General features: G+C 42.6%; 1 protein-coding gene across 1 annotated transcript in view; it reads left to right on the forward strand.

Annotated features, from left to right (window-relative positions):
- The window catches only part of FRMD7 (FERM domain containing 7), a 47,450-nt gene extending 33,842 nt beyond the window's left edge, over window positions 1-13,608 (forward strand). Inside the window, exons 6-12 of the mRNA XM_047715901.1 lie at window positions 4,192-4,306; window positions 4,497-4,644; window positions 7,202-7,297; window positions 8,675-8,838; window positions 10,399-10,467; window positions 10,579-10,654; window positions 11,723-13,608. Of these exons, the coding sequence (XP_047571857.1) occupies window positions 4,192-4,306; window positions 4,497-4,644; window positions 7,202-7,297; window positions 8,675-8,838; window positions 10,399-10,467; window positions 10,579-10,654; window positions 11,723-12,805 (1,751 nt within the window). The 3' untranslated portion in view covers window positions 12,806-13,608. The remainder of the gene's footprint in view (window positions 1-4,191; window positions 4,307-4,496; window positions 4,645-7,201; window positions 7,298-8,674; window positions 8,839-10,398; window positions 10,468-10,578; window positions 10,655-11,722) is intronic.
- The last annotated feature ends 237 nt before the right edge of the window (window positions 13,609-13,845 follow it).

Genomic DNA, 13,845 nt, shown 5'->3' on the forward strand with positions numbered 1-13,845 from the left:
CAGGGTCTTGTGCTTAATAAACAGTAGGGTTGGGTGTGTGTGTGTGTGTGTGTGTATGTGTATAATTTAGAGAGCAGGAGAGCATGAGCGGGGGGAGGGGCAGAGGAAGAAGGAGAAGCAGACTCCCCACTCAGTGGGGAGCTTGATTTCAGGACCCTGAGTTCATGACCTAGGCCAAAATCAAAAGTTGGACACTCAACTGACTGTGCCACTCGGGCGCCCCCTCTAATTTACTTTTAAACACAGCTCTATTGAAGTATTTACTTATCATAAAATTCACTCTTTTAAAGGCTACAACTAAACAGTTTTTAATAAATTTACAAACTTGTGCGTGGAGCACCTTCTCATCTGTTTATTAACAGTCCCTTTTTGTTGGCAAAATGCCTTTCAGATCTTCTGCTCATTTTAAAATGGATTGTTGTCTTCTTATTGAATTTTGAGAGATTTTTATATACTCTTTTTAAAGTTTATTTACTTATTTTTGTAAATAATCTCCATGTGGGGCCCAGACTCATGACCCTGAGATCAAGAGTTGCATGCTCTTCCAACTGAGCCAGCCAGGGGCCCCAGATTTTTATATATTCTGATTAAAAATCATTTGTGAAATATGTATTTGAAAAACTTTTCCCCCAGCTTGGTGGCCTGACTTTCCGTTTCTTAATCCTGGCTTTTAGAGTGGAACAGTTTTTAATTTTGCCAGAATTCCCCTTTCTCAATATGTTTTAGTGGATCGTGCTTTTAGTGTACCTAAGAACTCTTTGCTTAACCTAAGGTCACAAAGATTTTCCTCTGTTTTCTTCTAGAGCCTTTGCAGGTTTACCTCTTAGGTCTAGTTATATGATGTTTTGAGTTATTTTATTTTTTTGGTCTGCTTGTATGGTGTATGTTGTGAAGTAGGGATCCAACTTCTTTTTTTTTTTTCTTGTGGTTGTCCATTTTCCCCCATTTGTTGAAAAGACTATCATTTCCCCCATTAAATTGTCTTGGTGTCTTTATAAAAAACCAATTGACCATTAATGTAAGGGTTTATTTCTGGATTCTTAACAATATTCCATTGATCTATATGTCCTTATGCCATTATTACACTGTCTTATTTATTGTAGCTTTGTATTGAGTTTTGAAATAGGGAAGTGTATATCTTCCAACTTTGTTCTTCTTTTTCAAAATCGTTCTGGTTATTTTGCATCCTATGTGTTTCCATGTTAAGATTATCTATCAATTTCTATCAATTAATCTATCAATTAATATCATCTACCAATTTCTATTTTAAAATGTGGTGGGAATTGCATTGAATTTATAGATCAATTTTGGTAGAATTACCACCTTAATTATATTGAGTCTTATAATGCATGAACCCGAAATGTCTCTCCATCTATACAATCTGTTAAAAATTTAAAAATGTTTTGTAATCATCAGCATACAAGCCTTATACATCTTTTCATTAAACTTATTCCTGAGCACTTTATTTTTTAGATGCTATCGGAAATGGAACTTTTTTAGTTTCATTTTTGGATTGTTCATTGCTAGTGTATGCACGTGCAAGTCCTTTTTGTATATTGATTTATTTTGCTAACTTGATGAACTCCTATATTCTAGGAGTTTTTTGTGGATTCCCCAGAATTTTCCGCACACATGACCATGTTGACTACAAGTAAAGACAGTTTTATCTCTTCCTTTTCAGTGCAAATTATTGATATTTTTTCTTGCTTATTAATTGGATTGACTAGAACCACCAGTACAAAGGTGGATAGAAGTAGAAAGAACAGATGTCTTTGTCTTATTTCTGGTCATAAGAGAAAGCATTCGGTTTCTCACCATTTAGTATGATTATGATGTTAGCTGTAGGTTTTTCATAGATAACATTTATCAGTTTGAAGAAGTTCCCTTCTACTCTGTGTTTCTTGGATTTTTAAAAATTTATTATTATTATATTTTTCTTGAAAGAGCAAGAGAAAGAAAGAGAGCAGGAGGGTGGGTGAGGGGCAGAGAGAGGGAGGAGAGGGAAAGACAGAATCTTAAACAGGCTCCGTGTTCAGTATGGAGCTGGATACTGGGCTTGATCCCATGACCCTGAAATCATGACCTGAGCTGAAATCAAGAATCAGATGTTTACTAGGATTTTGTTGAGGATTTTTGCCTCTGTATTCATGAGGTATATTGATCCATAGTTTCCTTATGATGACTTTGTCTGGTTTGGGTATCTGAGTAATACAGCCCTCATAGAATGAATTCGTATTTTTTTCTATTTTTTGGGAGAGTTTGTGAAGAATTGGTCTTCATATCTTCTTTGAATATTTGATAGAATGAATCAGTGAAATCATATGGGCCTGATTGTGTTTTAATGAGATTTGTACATTTATCAATTTTGGCAAAAAAATAAATTAAAAAGCCATTGATCTGGCCTTTTTAAAAAGAACTTGTTTATGAGGATTTTTATATAATGTGACTTATATACATACATACCTCATTTGTCATGAGCATGTTGGTGAACATGTCATCTGTCTAAAATGTAATAGAGGGGCGCCTGGGTGGCTCAGTTTTAAGCGTCCACCTTCGGCTCAGGTCATGATCCCAGGGTCCTGAGATGGAGCCCTGCATCAGGCTCCCTGCTCAGCGGGAAGCCTGCCTCTCTCTCTCCCACTCCCCCTGCTTGTGTTCCCTCTCTTGCTGTGTGTTTCTCTCTGTCAAATAAATAAATTAAAATCTTTTAAAGAAATGTAATAGAAAAAAAGAAAAAAGAGGAAGTAAGTTTCCATCCCTCAAAATCAGTGTCCCATATCCATCTATTTTAGTCACAGGATTCCATGGAGAATGTATTTACTCTTACAATTCATAAAATGCCAATTGTTTTGGATATCTATGTTCTTGGTTAGGAATCCTAATTATGACCAAGTGTGGAGACCTTTTCGGGAGAAGTCAGTAACCAAGAAGTGATTCATACCAATCTGACAGAGAGGGAAAAGGCATAAAAATTATAAGGAAGACCCAGTAATTCAAAAATTGAAAGATTTTGAAGCCATTAACTATAGGAGCAGATAATCCTGTATACCTCAATCACCTTTGTAGGCATTGTGCTGTGACAGGTGTTTATAACAATAAGCTAGAGACATCTAGAGATGAGAAGATTATGATCAGGGATAAGCTGCCAATGATTTGGGAAAGCCAGAATGATTTCCAGAATGATTCATTTACTGGGCATTCTGGATAGCTGGGGTTTTGCTCGTTTCGCCCATAGTGATGCATTTGTACTTGGCATTCATAGTCTCCTTTTCTGATAATGCACAATCAGGGTAGAGTGAGATTAGGGACCCGTGTGAGTTTGCTAGGGTTGCTATAATAAAACACCAGGAACCAGGTGGCTTAAACGGCAGAAATGTCTGGACGCATCCTCACCCGCCCTTTCCTCCAGGTACCGGGTTCCTGGTGTTTCTCTGCAGGGTCAAATTTCCTCTTCTTCTAAGGACACCAGGTCCAACTCACTTAGGGCCCACCCTACTGACTCATTTTAACTTAATCCCTTCTTTATAGGCCCTATCTCTGAATATAGTCACGTTCTGAGCTATGGGGTTTAGGACTTCCACTTCCGTGGTGGGCAGGGGGTGGCGGCACCCAGTTCAACCCATAATAGGCACTGGTGAGAAGAAAAAGACCAGAAACAGAGTGTGGAAGAAGGAACCAAAGAAATATTCATCTGTGATCCTGGAGCCTTTAAGACATACACTGTGCCTATGATTTACTATACCGAGACTTCATGGCAACCCACTGCTTCTGATTTGAAAAAGACCCAGTTATGGGGCACCTGGGTGGCTCAGTCGTTAAGTGTCTGCCTTCAGCTCAGGTTGTGATCCCGGGGTCCTGGGACTCAAGCCCTGCGTCGGGCTCCCAGCTCAGAAGGAAGCCTGCTTCTTCCTCTTCCATTACCCCTGCTTATCTGTCTGTTTGTCTCTCTCTCTCTCTGTCAAATAAATAAGTAAGTAAATAAGTAAATAAAATCTTTAAAAAAATAAAAAAGATCCAGTTAATTCCCCCCCTATCCTAAAACATAAATACATATAAAGCACGGAGTAGGGGGCCTAGGGCTGCACTGGCTGCAAAGAAAAGGCTGTTTGGGGAGGTTGGAGGGTCTGCTGAGTGCTCCGTTGCTAAATCCCCCAATGCTAATGTGAAAAATGTCACCTCTCCGTCATGCAGCAGAACTGGGAGACTTTCATGAAGAAACAGACAAGAAACACTTGGCACAAACCCGCTACTTACCGAACCAGGACTGTTTAGAGAGCAAGATTGTGCACTTTCATCAGAAGCACGTGTGAGTCCTTCAACCAGTACCCGCTTCTACCAGCAGGGAATGGGACAGCTGGGGTCAGGCTCTTAAAAGCAAGTCCTTAAGTCAGAGAAGCTCCGGGCTCAAGAAAACACTGAGCTCCTCCCAGATCCCTTAGGGAGGAGGTGGCATTCTTGCTGCATTTATTAAGCTCATAAATTCTTTCCCTTTGCAGTGGCAGGAGCCCTGCGGAATCTGACATCCTGCTACTGGATGTAGCGAGGAAGCTGGATATGTACGGCATCAGGCCTCACCCTGCCAGCGACGGCGAAGGCACGCAGATCCACCTGGCTGTCGCTCACATGGGAGTACTGGTGTTACGGGTAACAACCATTTCCTTCTAAGTCCTGTGGCTTTGGGGGTTATCTTGGCTCAAACTTGGGTGACCTTGCCCCTCAGTCCTACCACCAGCCAGAAAGGGAGGGGATGCTTATGAGCGTCCCGTGTCCAAATTCTTGCCTGCCTGGGCTTTGCCTCCATTTGTGGTCTTTGACGGACTGATTTGACTCTGAGGATCATTGGATCGGGCCGGCGTGGTGGAAAAAGTCAAGAGGCCCTTTGGAACTCTTAGACCCTAAATATGAATATGGATTTTGGCATCCTAAAAGCTTTGGCTATGACACTAAGTGCACCCACCTTGTCCAGATCCACCAGAAACAACCCAAAGAGACCAAATGAGAGCTCCAAAGAAAGTCACAAACAGGTCAGGTGCAGACTCGGCTAGAACCATCTTGGCCTTCTCATGTTTCGGGTTGTAAACTTTGCAGCATGAGAGTCACACAGGTGGGCAAAAGACCCAATGGGTCACAGGAATAAGTGTTCCCCTAGGAAGGAATTTGACCCATTCTACTCTAACTGCCCCCCATCAGTCCTTGTCGTTTCCTATGGCGTGGGAGAAAATGGGGCAGGGGAGGGGAGCAAGGCCATCATGTTAGTTGGGAGCTCTTCCAGCCCGAGCATTTCTGTGGACAGTGTGGAATAAAGTAGCCAGTCTATTTTGTCCTACCCCAAATGCAGTCTAAGAATACTTGTGTACCGAGTACTTTGTATGTGTTCGGTATTGTGTTATTCTTTAAAAAAAAAAACAAAACTCAAACCCAGCTTTATTGAGATGTAATTTGCATAATCTAGAATTCATCTGGTTTAATTTTTCAATTCAATGGGCTTGAGTATATTTACAGAGTCTGGCGGCACTATTCCTTGATTCATTCATCCTTCTGTCGGTATAGTTACTGTATAGCTAGCCAGTGCCGGATACTAGAGCTGCAGAGGTAAACAGGAGGGATGCTGACAAAGTCTTTCTTTTCTTAAAAGATGTATTGATGTATTTATTTGAGAGAGAGAGAGAGAGAGAGAGAGAGAAAATGTAAGCAGGGGGAGGGGCAGAAGAGAGAATCCTCAAGCAGATTCCCTGCTGAGTGCAGAACCCGACATGGGACTCAATCCCAGCACCCTGAGATCGTGACCTGAGCCAAAATCAAGAGTCGGATGCTCAGCTGGCTGAGCCACGAAGGCGCCCCATGGACCTTGCATTCTAATAGGGGGAAGACGGACAATGAAACAAGTAATTTTAAGCAAATGCCATGTATTTGTTTTCGAAGAAGTATGGGGTGCTAAGGTAACGCATGTGAAAAGGGTTTAACATTTGAGCTAAGGGGTCCCCTGCCTGGTTCAGTTGGAAGAGCTTGTGACTCTTGATCTTGGGGTCATGAGTTCAAGCCTCATGTTGGGTGGAGAGATGACTAAAAATAAGTAAATAAATAAACTTAAAAAAATTTAAGACAAGACAGTAGGAAGTTGTCCAGATCAAAGAGATAGGGTTGGCAGGGGCTGGGGGCGGGGCGTGGATTCCAGATAAAGGGCACAAAGACAAAGGCCCGGAGAAGGGTAAAGGATGGCACGGTCAACAGACTAACATTAAGCATGACCTATGGCTCAGGTCATTAAGATTCTCACAATTTAGGCCAGAGAAATAGTGATCAATATCAGTAATAAGTAATCCAAAGCTAATCTATCCTACACACGTGAAGCTGCACAACAAGCATACATAACAAACTAATAAATGTGGTTATCCATAGAGAATGGATAGATGGGTACAGAGGGACAGATATAGGAATGATGGTGGTGGGAGTGAGACTTCTCGATGTGTATATTTTTTGTATACCTTTGATTTTTGGACCATTTAAAGAAACAAACGTCAAGCAACTGACCAACCAGCCAACCAACCAACCAACCACCCAAAAGAGCTAAATGGTTTGAGCAGTCCAGAAGAGCCCAAGGCGTTCAGAGCAGTTAGAAATGGATAGTTATACAGAATATTTTAGAAGGGGGTGCTAGCCGACTGGTGAGACAGCTTGACTACGGGGAAGGCAATTCTGGGTAAGGAGAATGACGAGCCCTCTGGGAGGGAAGGTACAGAGTTGGATGGAAGGGTGTTTTCTAGGATTAGCGGGATGGAAGGCTGGATGTTCAATACAGCTGAGGCAGGACACCCCAGCCAAACGTGTTTAGACTTGATGATGCCTGCAGTGAGAAGTTCTGGAACGTATTCGAGTAAATGCGGTGGCAGTTGAATCTGAAAACATAGGAAGGGGGTGCAGTTAGAGAACCGACTCTAGTCATCCCCTCCTCCCGTGGTCTCCCTATCCTGGCTGGAGAACTTTCCCACGTGAACCCCTTCTTGCTTGCATTTCAGAACAGTCTTATGTCCCCCTGGAATAACTTCTTTGCCCACAGCTCCTACCTAGTACAACAGGATCATCCTGTGCAAGAGGTGGGATGGTCCCATGCATGAGGTGCGTTTTCTACCAGGTTCTCGTTGTCTTCCAAACCAGCTTGTGCTGACATTCACCTTCAAATCTGCCATGCATGTCATTACAGGGCAATACAAAGATCAATACTTTCAACTGGGCTAAAATTCGCAAGTTGAGTTTTAAAAGAAAGCATTTTCTCATCAAACTTCATGCCAACATCTTGGTAAGTAGTTTCTAATAAATTCTTTTACTTTCTGTTCACTTGGGATTTCTTGGTTGTTTCAGCAAATGGTCTAAATGTGAGTGGTGAAAGCTGAGGGGTGAGGTACTCCCTTTTTTGCCTCTACATAAATAAACCGGAGCATGAGTCATATTTTTACTCAAGGCAAAACACCAAGGAATCCTATCGGCAGTTCAGAATGAATAAACTATGTCGGAAAATGGGGTGGCTGAAATGAAGGCCAAGTCTCCTTAAAAACCATGTTTTTCCCCCAAGGATTTGATAAGTCAAATTCAAGTGACCAGATCTAGGACTACGGACATGTTTAATTGCTGTTATCTGCCCCATTTTATATTTTTGTCTCCTTTCCTTAAACAAAAACAACTGAACACTGAGTACGTGCCAAATAATTGAACACCTATTATTTGCCAAAGCAGGATGCGGTATGGGGGGGGGTGTGGGGTATAGATTAGGCAAAAGCAGCTCTTATGGATCAAGGCTGGATTGTACAGGGTATGACAAAGGTGCTAGAAAGGATGCTTTGTGACTCTAAAGGAAATGAAAATGTGTATCAGCTCATTTTTTGACTTTCAGAAGATGCTGTAGTATGGCCTTCATTCTCTGGATCTTAGCCTCACACAAAAGTGTTCATTTGAGCAGTTCAGGAGACTGTCTCCAGTGTAAAACTCAGGGAGTGTCCCAGGGCTGCATGTGGGAACCTGGAAAGGAATGAGGGAAGGGGGGAATCAGCAGGAAACAGGGCTGCATGCACACATGCGCAAATGGGGGTCATAAAGTGGGTTGGGGTATGGGGAAAACTTAACCTTTAGGTCTGAAAGGCTAAGCTCCCCTGGAGCAGATGAAGACGTGCTAAATGAGCAACACAGAGCATCATAGAACAAGGCAGCATAGGGAGGGCGAAGTGTTTCTAGCTGGTATGTTGGAAAGACTGCTATACATGTAATCATCCTATAAAGCCTACCATCTATAAGGAAATCACCTCCTCCCCCTGTTTCCTGTTGGCCATTTATAACTTCTTGTCACCTTGAAACGATGTCCTTTGATGTTCATTTTAACCTAATTTACAACTTCATAAAAATGTTCCTGGCAGAGAAGAGGGGGTAAAAACGCATTTGAGGTGTGGGGGCTCCAGAGCAAGATTGGCTTCTCAGAGAAGGCTCTGTTTTTGAGCATTGGCCATGTCTGTTCCTCGGAAGGTTGCCAATCGTTTGGTTTTAGTAGGTGTGAAGACTGTAGGGAGCCAAGTGGAAAATCAGAAGCTGCATGGGCCCCTGAACCAATCGTTTGGAAAACATTAGGAATCGAAGTTCTTTGATAGTCTTGAAGGATGTTTGGCTTGATGGAAATTGGTTTACACAGGTGTTGTGCAAGGACACCTTGGAGTTCACCATGGCCAGCCGAGATGCCTGCAAGGCTTTCTGGAAGACCTGTGTGGAGTACCATGCTTTCTTCAGACTTTCTGAAGAGCCCAAATCCAAGCCCAAAACCCTACTGTGCAGTAAGGGTTCCAGTTTCCGCTATAGGTAATGAAATATTGCACATAAGCAAACGGGACACACAACTTCTTTTCAGTAGTGTGGAAGGCAGTGGGAGGCATTCAATTCTAGAAGCAATAAAGAATCCCCTTTACTGCTCCTTCTCTGTGTGACACCTGAGGTCCATATTTCCTAAGGGGGAGGCCAGAGGAGGGAAGCACCCTAGTTTAGGGGCTAGATCAGAATATTGGCAAGGATCGGCGGGAATTTATGCTGTTTGAGAAGATGTATTTAATGAACCTATAGTTTTCCTTATATCGCAACTTACATGCAAGGTATGGGAAGGAAAGCTCAACACCATCTGTTTGGTGATGGTTGGGCAAGATTGGTGGGGAGACAGTCTTGGAGGAGCTCAGGGAGGCCAAACTCCGAGCTATATGGTGGTAGAGGCTCCTTGGCTCAGGTGACACTTTGGAGGAATGGAAGCAAGGTCAAAATAAGATCTGATTTTTACGTGAATGCACCAGCCTAGGAATTCTTTGGAAGAAGCCTTCAAAACTCTTAGCTAAGATTTAAAACAAAACAAAACGAAACGAAACGAAACAAAACCCTCCTAATTGAATGTTTCCCATAGGGGATTTTCAAACAGTGGAATTGAGATCTCAAAAACATAGGTATTTTTTTTTATTTGACAGAGAGAGAGAGAGAGAGAGAGAGAGAGAGATCACAAGTAGGCAGAGAGGCAGGCAGAGAGAGGAGGAAGCAGGCTCACTGCTGAGCAGAGAGCCCGATGCGGGGCTCGATCCCAGAACCCTGAGATCATGACCCGAGCCGAAGGCAGAGGCTTAACCCACTGAGCCACCCAGGTGCCCCGACATAGGTATTTTTTGATGGAATCTTTCCAAGATGTGTTTTACAAATCCCCACCTTCTTAAACAGATGATACTGGGCATATTTTGCCCTTTTCTTAACGACCAGATTTATTATAAACGTCACTTATGATCCTCTGCGGGGAGCTGTGGTCCAGTGATGGCCCCTGGGTCGGGGCGGGGGAGGCATGTACCTCAGTGATAAATGGCTCAGACTTGTTGGGTTTTATTATTTTTAAAATATTTTATTATTATTTTATTTTATTATTTTTCCTGATTTTTTTTTGGCTCTTGTGTTTCTCCCAGCTGTCAGCTGGCTTTCTTTGCTGGTGTATGTCTGTCTGGAACAAACATCTTTTACTATTTAGTTAGCTGTTTTTCTTCTGTCAGGAGTTGGAAAACCAGCTAAATAGCTTTATTAGAAATTGTATGTAAATTTGCAGGTAGGGAAAAGGCCTTTATAGGAAAGTCAGTTTGTTTTCAAGGCCAGAATTTTTAACTGTGATATAGTCCTGTTCCGAAGCTTTTAAAAATCTTCTGGGTTCTGAGTAGTTGAGGTTGCTCTAGGCCTGATAGTTGAAAAAGCGGGTAGTTATCATTACTGTGATGGTCAGCCATTCATGGCATATGTCATTCATGGGGACACTTGACTTCAATAGTAATTGAAGCTTTGGAGTTTTAGTAGTCTACTGGCTTATGAGTGGTGTTACTAAAATATCTATCGCATTCTTAATCACAGTGGAAGGACCCAACGGCAGCTTTTGGAATATGGAAAGAAAGGGAGGTTGACGAGCTTGCCATTTGAGAGGTACGGGATTTTCTCTCTCTCTCATGTTGATTTGAAGCCGAATGTAGAGATTTCTATGTATTCTCTATGTGCCTGTAGACCATTTCAATTCCTTCCTTTTCTGGATTACAGGAAACATTACCCATCTCAGTACCATGAGCGACAGTGCCGGTCCTCACCAGACCTCCTCTCTGATGTGTCAAAACAAGTAAGGTTTCTGAGAATCCCTTCTTCTTTAGATAAATGTACTGCATCTACATGTGAAATGCTTTTAAGAATTGATTCTGCCAGAAACCTCCCGGTGTGTGAAAAGGTGACTCTGAGTAGGCTAGCCTCCTCAGGAGGTCTGTTAGCTCAATCTTTCCAGCCAATAGAAGACCATTTAATAAATTACCACTGGTGGGCACCTTATGGACTGAAAGCATCTGGCACATCTCTAAATTGCAACTTGTATTGCTAACGTCATGTAAAATGCGGATCCAAGTGAATTTCTGTGGCTTTGAATTTTTTAAACTAAAAGCTCTTTTCTTTTTTTTACCTAATGAAAAATTTTAAGGCTCAGAGGAAGCTTTAAGGTCTTGGGTTAACGTTTTAAAGTACTCTTGTCGTGTAATTTTGTCACTTAATTTAAGAACAAAGTGCTATTCTCCTGGAACCGTGAGATGATGGCTTCATTTGAGTTTTATAAGCATTAACCATGTTAATTATTTTTCTTTTGCTCTCCCTAAAAAGAAAAAATTATAGGTCTCACAACCTCTCATGTCTTCATTCAAATCATAGGCAGTTTTTATCTCAAAGACCTCACGGAGGTATAATGCCATCTAACTATGTGACCCTCTGGTGCCATTTGTAGCCCTCCTTCCCACCATTTTACAGAGAATAGGGAGGATGCTAGAGCAGGGAGGTCAGGAGATCCACCTGAAGTCCCAAGGCAGAGCCAGAACTCGAAAGCAGAACCCCTGGCTCTTTTATAAATGAGCTACTAAACCATTCTGCCTGAAGTACCATGCCAGCGGAAGTACATGGAGAACTCAAGAGGCAAGGAGTGGGATGGCAGTCAGAAAGGAGACTGTCGTGGGTATTCTTTAGCACAAGGATTGGGATATGGTACAAGGTATTTCCCTTTCTGTATACATTCACCAACTTGGACTAGAACATGGAGTTGAGATGACCTTGTGAAAATACCTTCGTGAAATTCAAGGCGAGTTGAGATCCCTGCCCCACCCCCAAGCAAATGGCTTTTCTCTTCTTTCACCAACGTGTCCTTTCTCTCAAGGTGGAAGATCTGAGACTAGCATACGGCGGTGGGTATTACAGAAATGTGAATGGAGGGCACGCGTCGGAGCCCGTGCTCGACGGTAGGAGGAGGAACTCCGCAGTGGAGGTGACGTTTGCAGCGGAGCTGGAGCGTTCCAAACCAGAGGCGGATCCCACACTGTTACACCAGTCCCAAAGCAGTTCCTCTTTCCCTTTTATTTATACAGACCCTGTCTTTAGTACTGACCCGGATCCCAGAGACTACTTTGAGGAAAGGAGTCCTCTGAGCTCCTTCCAACCAAGCTGTAAGTTTGCTGACAAGTACATGAGCACATCTTCTGGCCTTGCAAGCAAAGTGAGTCCAGCAAGGCAGCTAACTTACACAGATGTGCCCTATATTCCTTGCACTGGACAGCAGGTTGATATTATGCCTCCCCAAGTCTTTTTTTATGTGGACAGACCACCCCAGGTGCCCAGACGGTCTCCAGTCATGGCAGAGGAAAGGGAAAGGCCAGACAGCTGTCTAGAGCCCACTGCAATGAAGCCAGCCAAAAGAAGCCCAAGGAATGTTAGAATGAAGAGCTTTCAGCAAGACTCTCAAGAACTCCAAGAAGCTATGGCCAGGACTAGTGGGAGGAGCAACATCAACGTAGATCTGGAAGCAGAAGACCCAAATTTAGAAGATGCGTTTGCATACAGCATTCAAGACCAAACCCCCAAGCGATCCCAGAGCCAGTCAGACATGAAAACGATCCGTTTTCCTTTTGGGTCCGAATTTAGACCTTTAGGGCCTTGTCCTACTCTGAGTCGAAAAGCTGACCTTTTTACATATATGTTTGCAGAGCAGGAGTTTCCAACAGTTTTAATGGATCAGGGAGCAGCAGAAAGGTACGTAGCTAGTGAATCCAGTGATTCGGAATCAGAAATTCTTAAACCAGACTACTACTCTTTGTATGGCAAAGGAATCAGGTCGCCCATGGCCAGAATCCGCTTGTCTTCTGGTAGTCTACAGCTTGATGAAGAGGATGAAGGTGTTTCTTTCAATATGCCAACTGCTGAAGAAAGGACTTTGTTAAAACCATGTAATTACTTTTTAGCTTGAAAGTGTGAACTCAGTGAACATTTCTGGGTCAGTTCCACGTTGCCAACTTAGGTAAAAAATAAGGAACCTTCTGCACAAACCATTTTCTTAGTTATCCTTCATTGGTAATGAGGGGATCGGCTATGTTTGGGCACCTAGCTCAGGAAAGACCCAGCTGCTGCCTCGTTCCTCAAGCTCCCCTCTTCAGTTTCCTCTAAAGGGGCTCCAGAACATACCCTCTCCTCACCAGCACTGTGGTGGGGCGAGGTGGCTACCTGTCATCTGCATTATACATTTCCCCATAGAGACATCGGTGACTGTCAACACTGTATGATGTTGACAGTATGGGTTGGCATAGCATTGGCCTCTGATGTCCTTTAGTGATTTGGTAGATTGTGACTGTGTTGGTCATTTTGTTTTTAAGCCATACTGTGACTAAAGGTTCCCGTAAAAATGGTCCTGTTGTATGTTAAAGACTTCAATTTTTGTAACATATGTAAGGGGGAACATGGCCATCCTATACCTCAAGAACAAGATGGTGGCATAGAACCTCCCATCAGATGCATCTAGGACTTGGAAGCATTCTAAACCCTGGAAATTCATGAATTGGTCAATTTCTAAAGCCAGATAGATGCCCAATGAAGATTATGACGTTTGACTTACTACTTCTCTACTCTTAACTATTATATGTAGTGACAGATAGAAGTTTACATGTTGGTTTCTCTACTTTCTCCTGTAAGACTTTATTGTTTTGCCATCTCTTGCTGCATGTATGTAGGCAAGGAAATGAGATGAATGGCATTTTAATAAAGAGTGATGGAAATCCATTTACTAAAAAAATCAATTGCAAGTATGATCTTCATTTTGTTTTAGTCAATTTCAGAAATGACTGGTTCTGGTCTTTTATCAAGGGAAGGGACAGTTAGAGAACAAGAAAAAGGAAGGAGACAGGTGAAAATGTAGAATTGGGGAAGGAGAAGTTGTAGAATTGGGGTAGTTGATGAGAAAAAGGATAGTGCCAAAACCAGACTGAGTTCATGAACCAAGATTCTATTCTTGAC

Source organism: Lutra lutra, chromosome X (genome assembly GCF_902655055.1).
Source record: "Lutra lutra chromosome X, mLutLut1.2, whole genome shotgun sequence".
Lineage (NCBI taxonomy): Eukaryota > Metazoa > Chordata > Mammalia > Carnivora > Mustelidae > Lutra > Lutra lutra.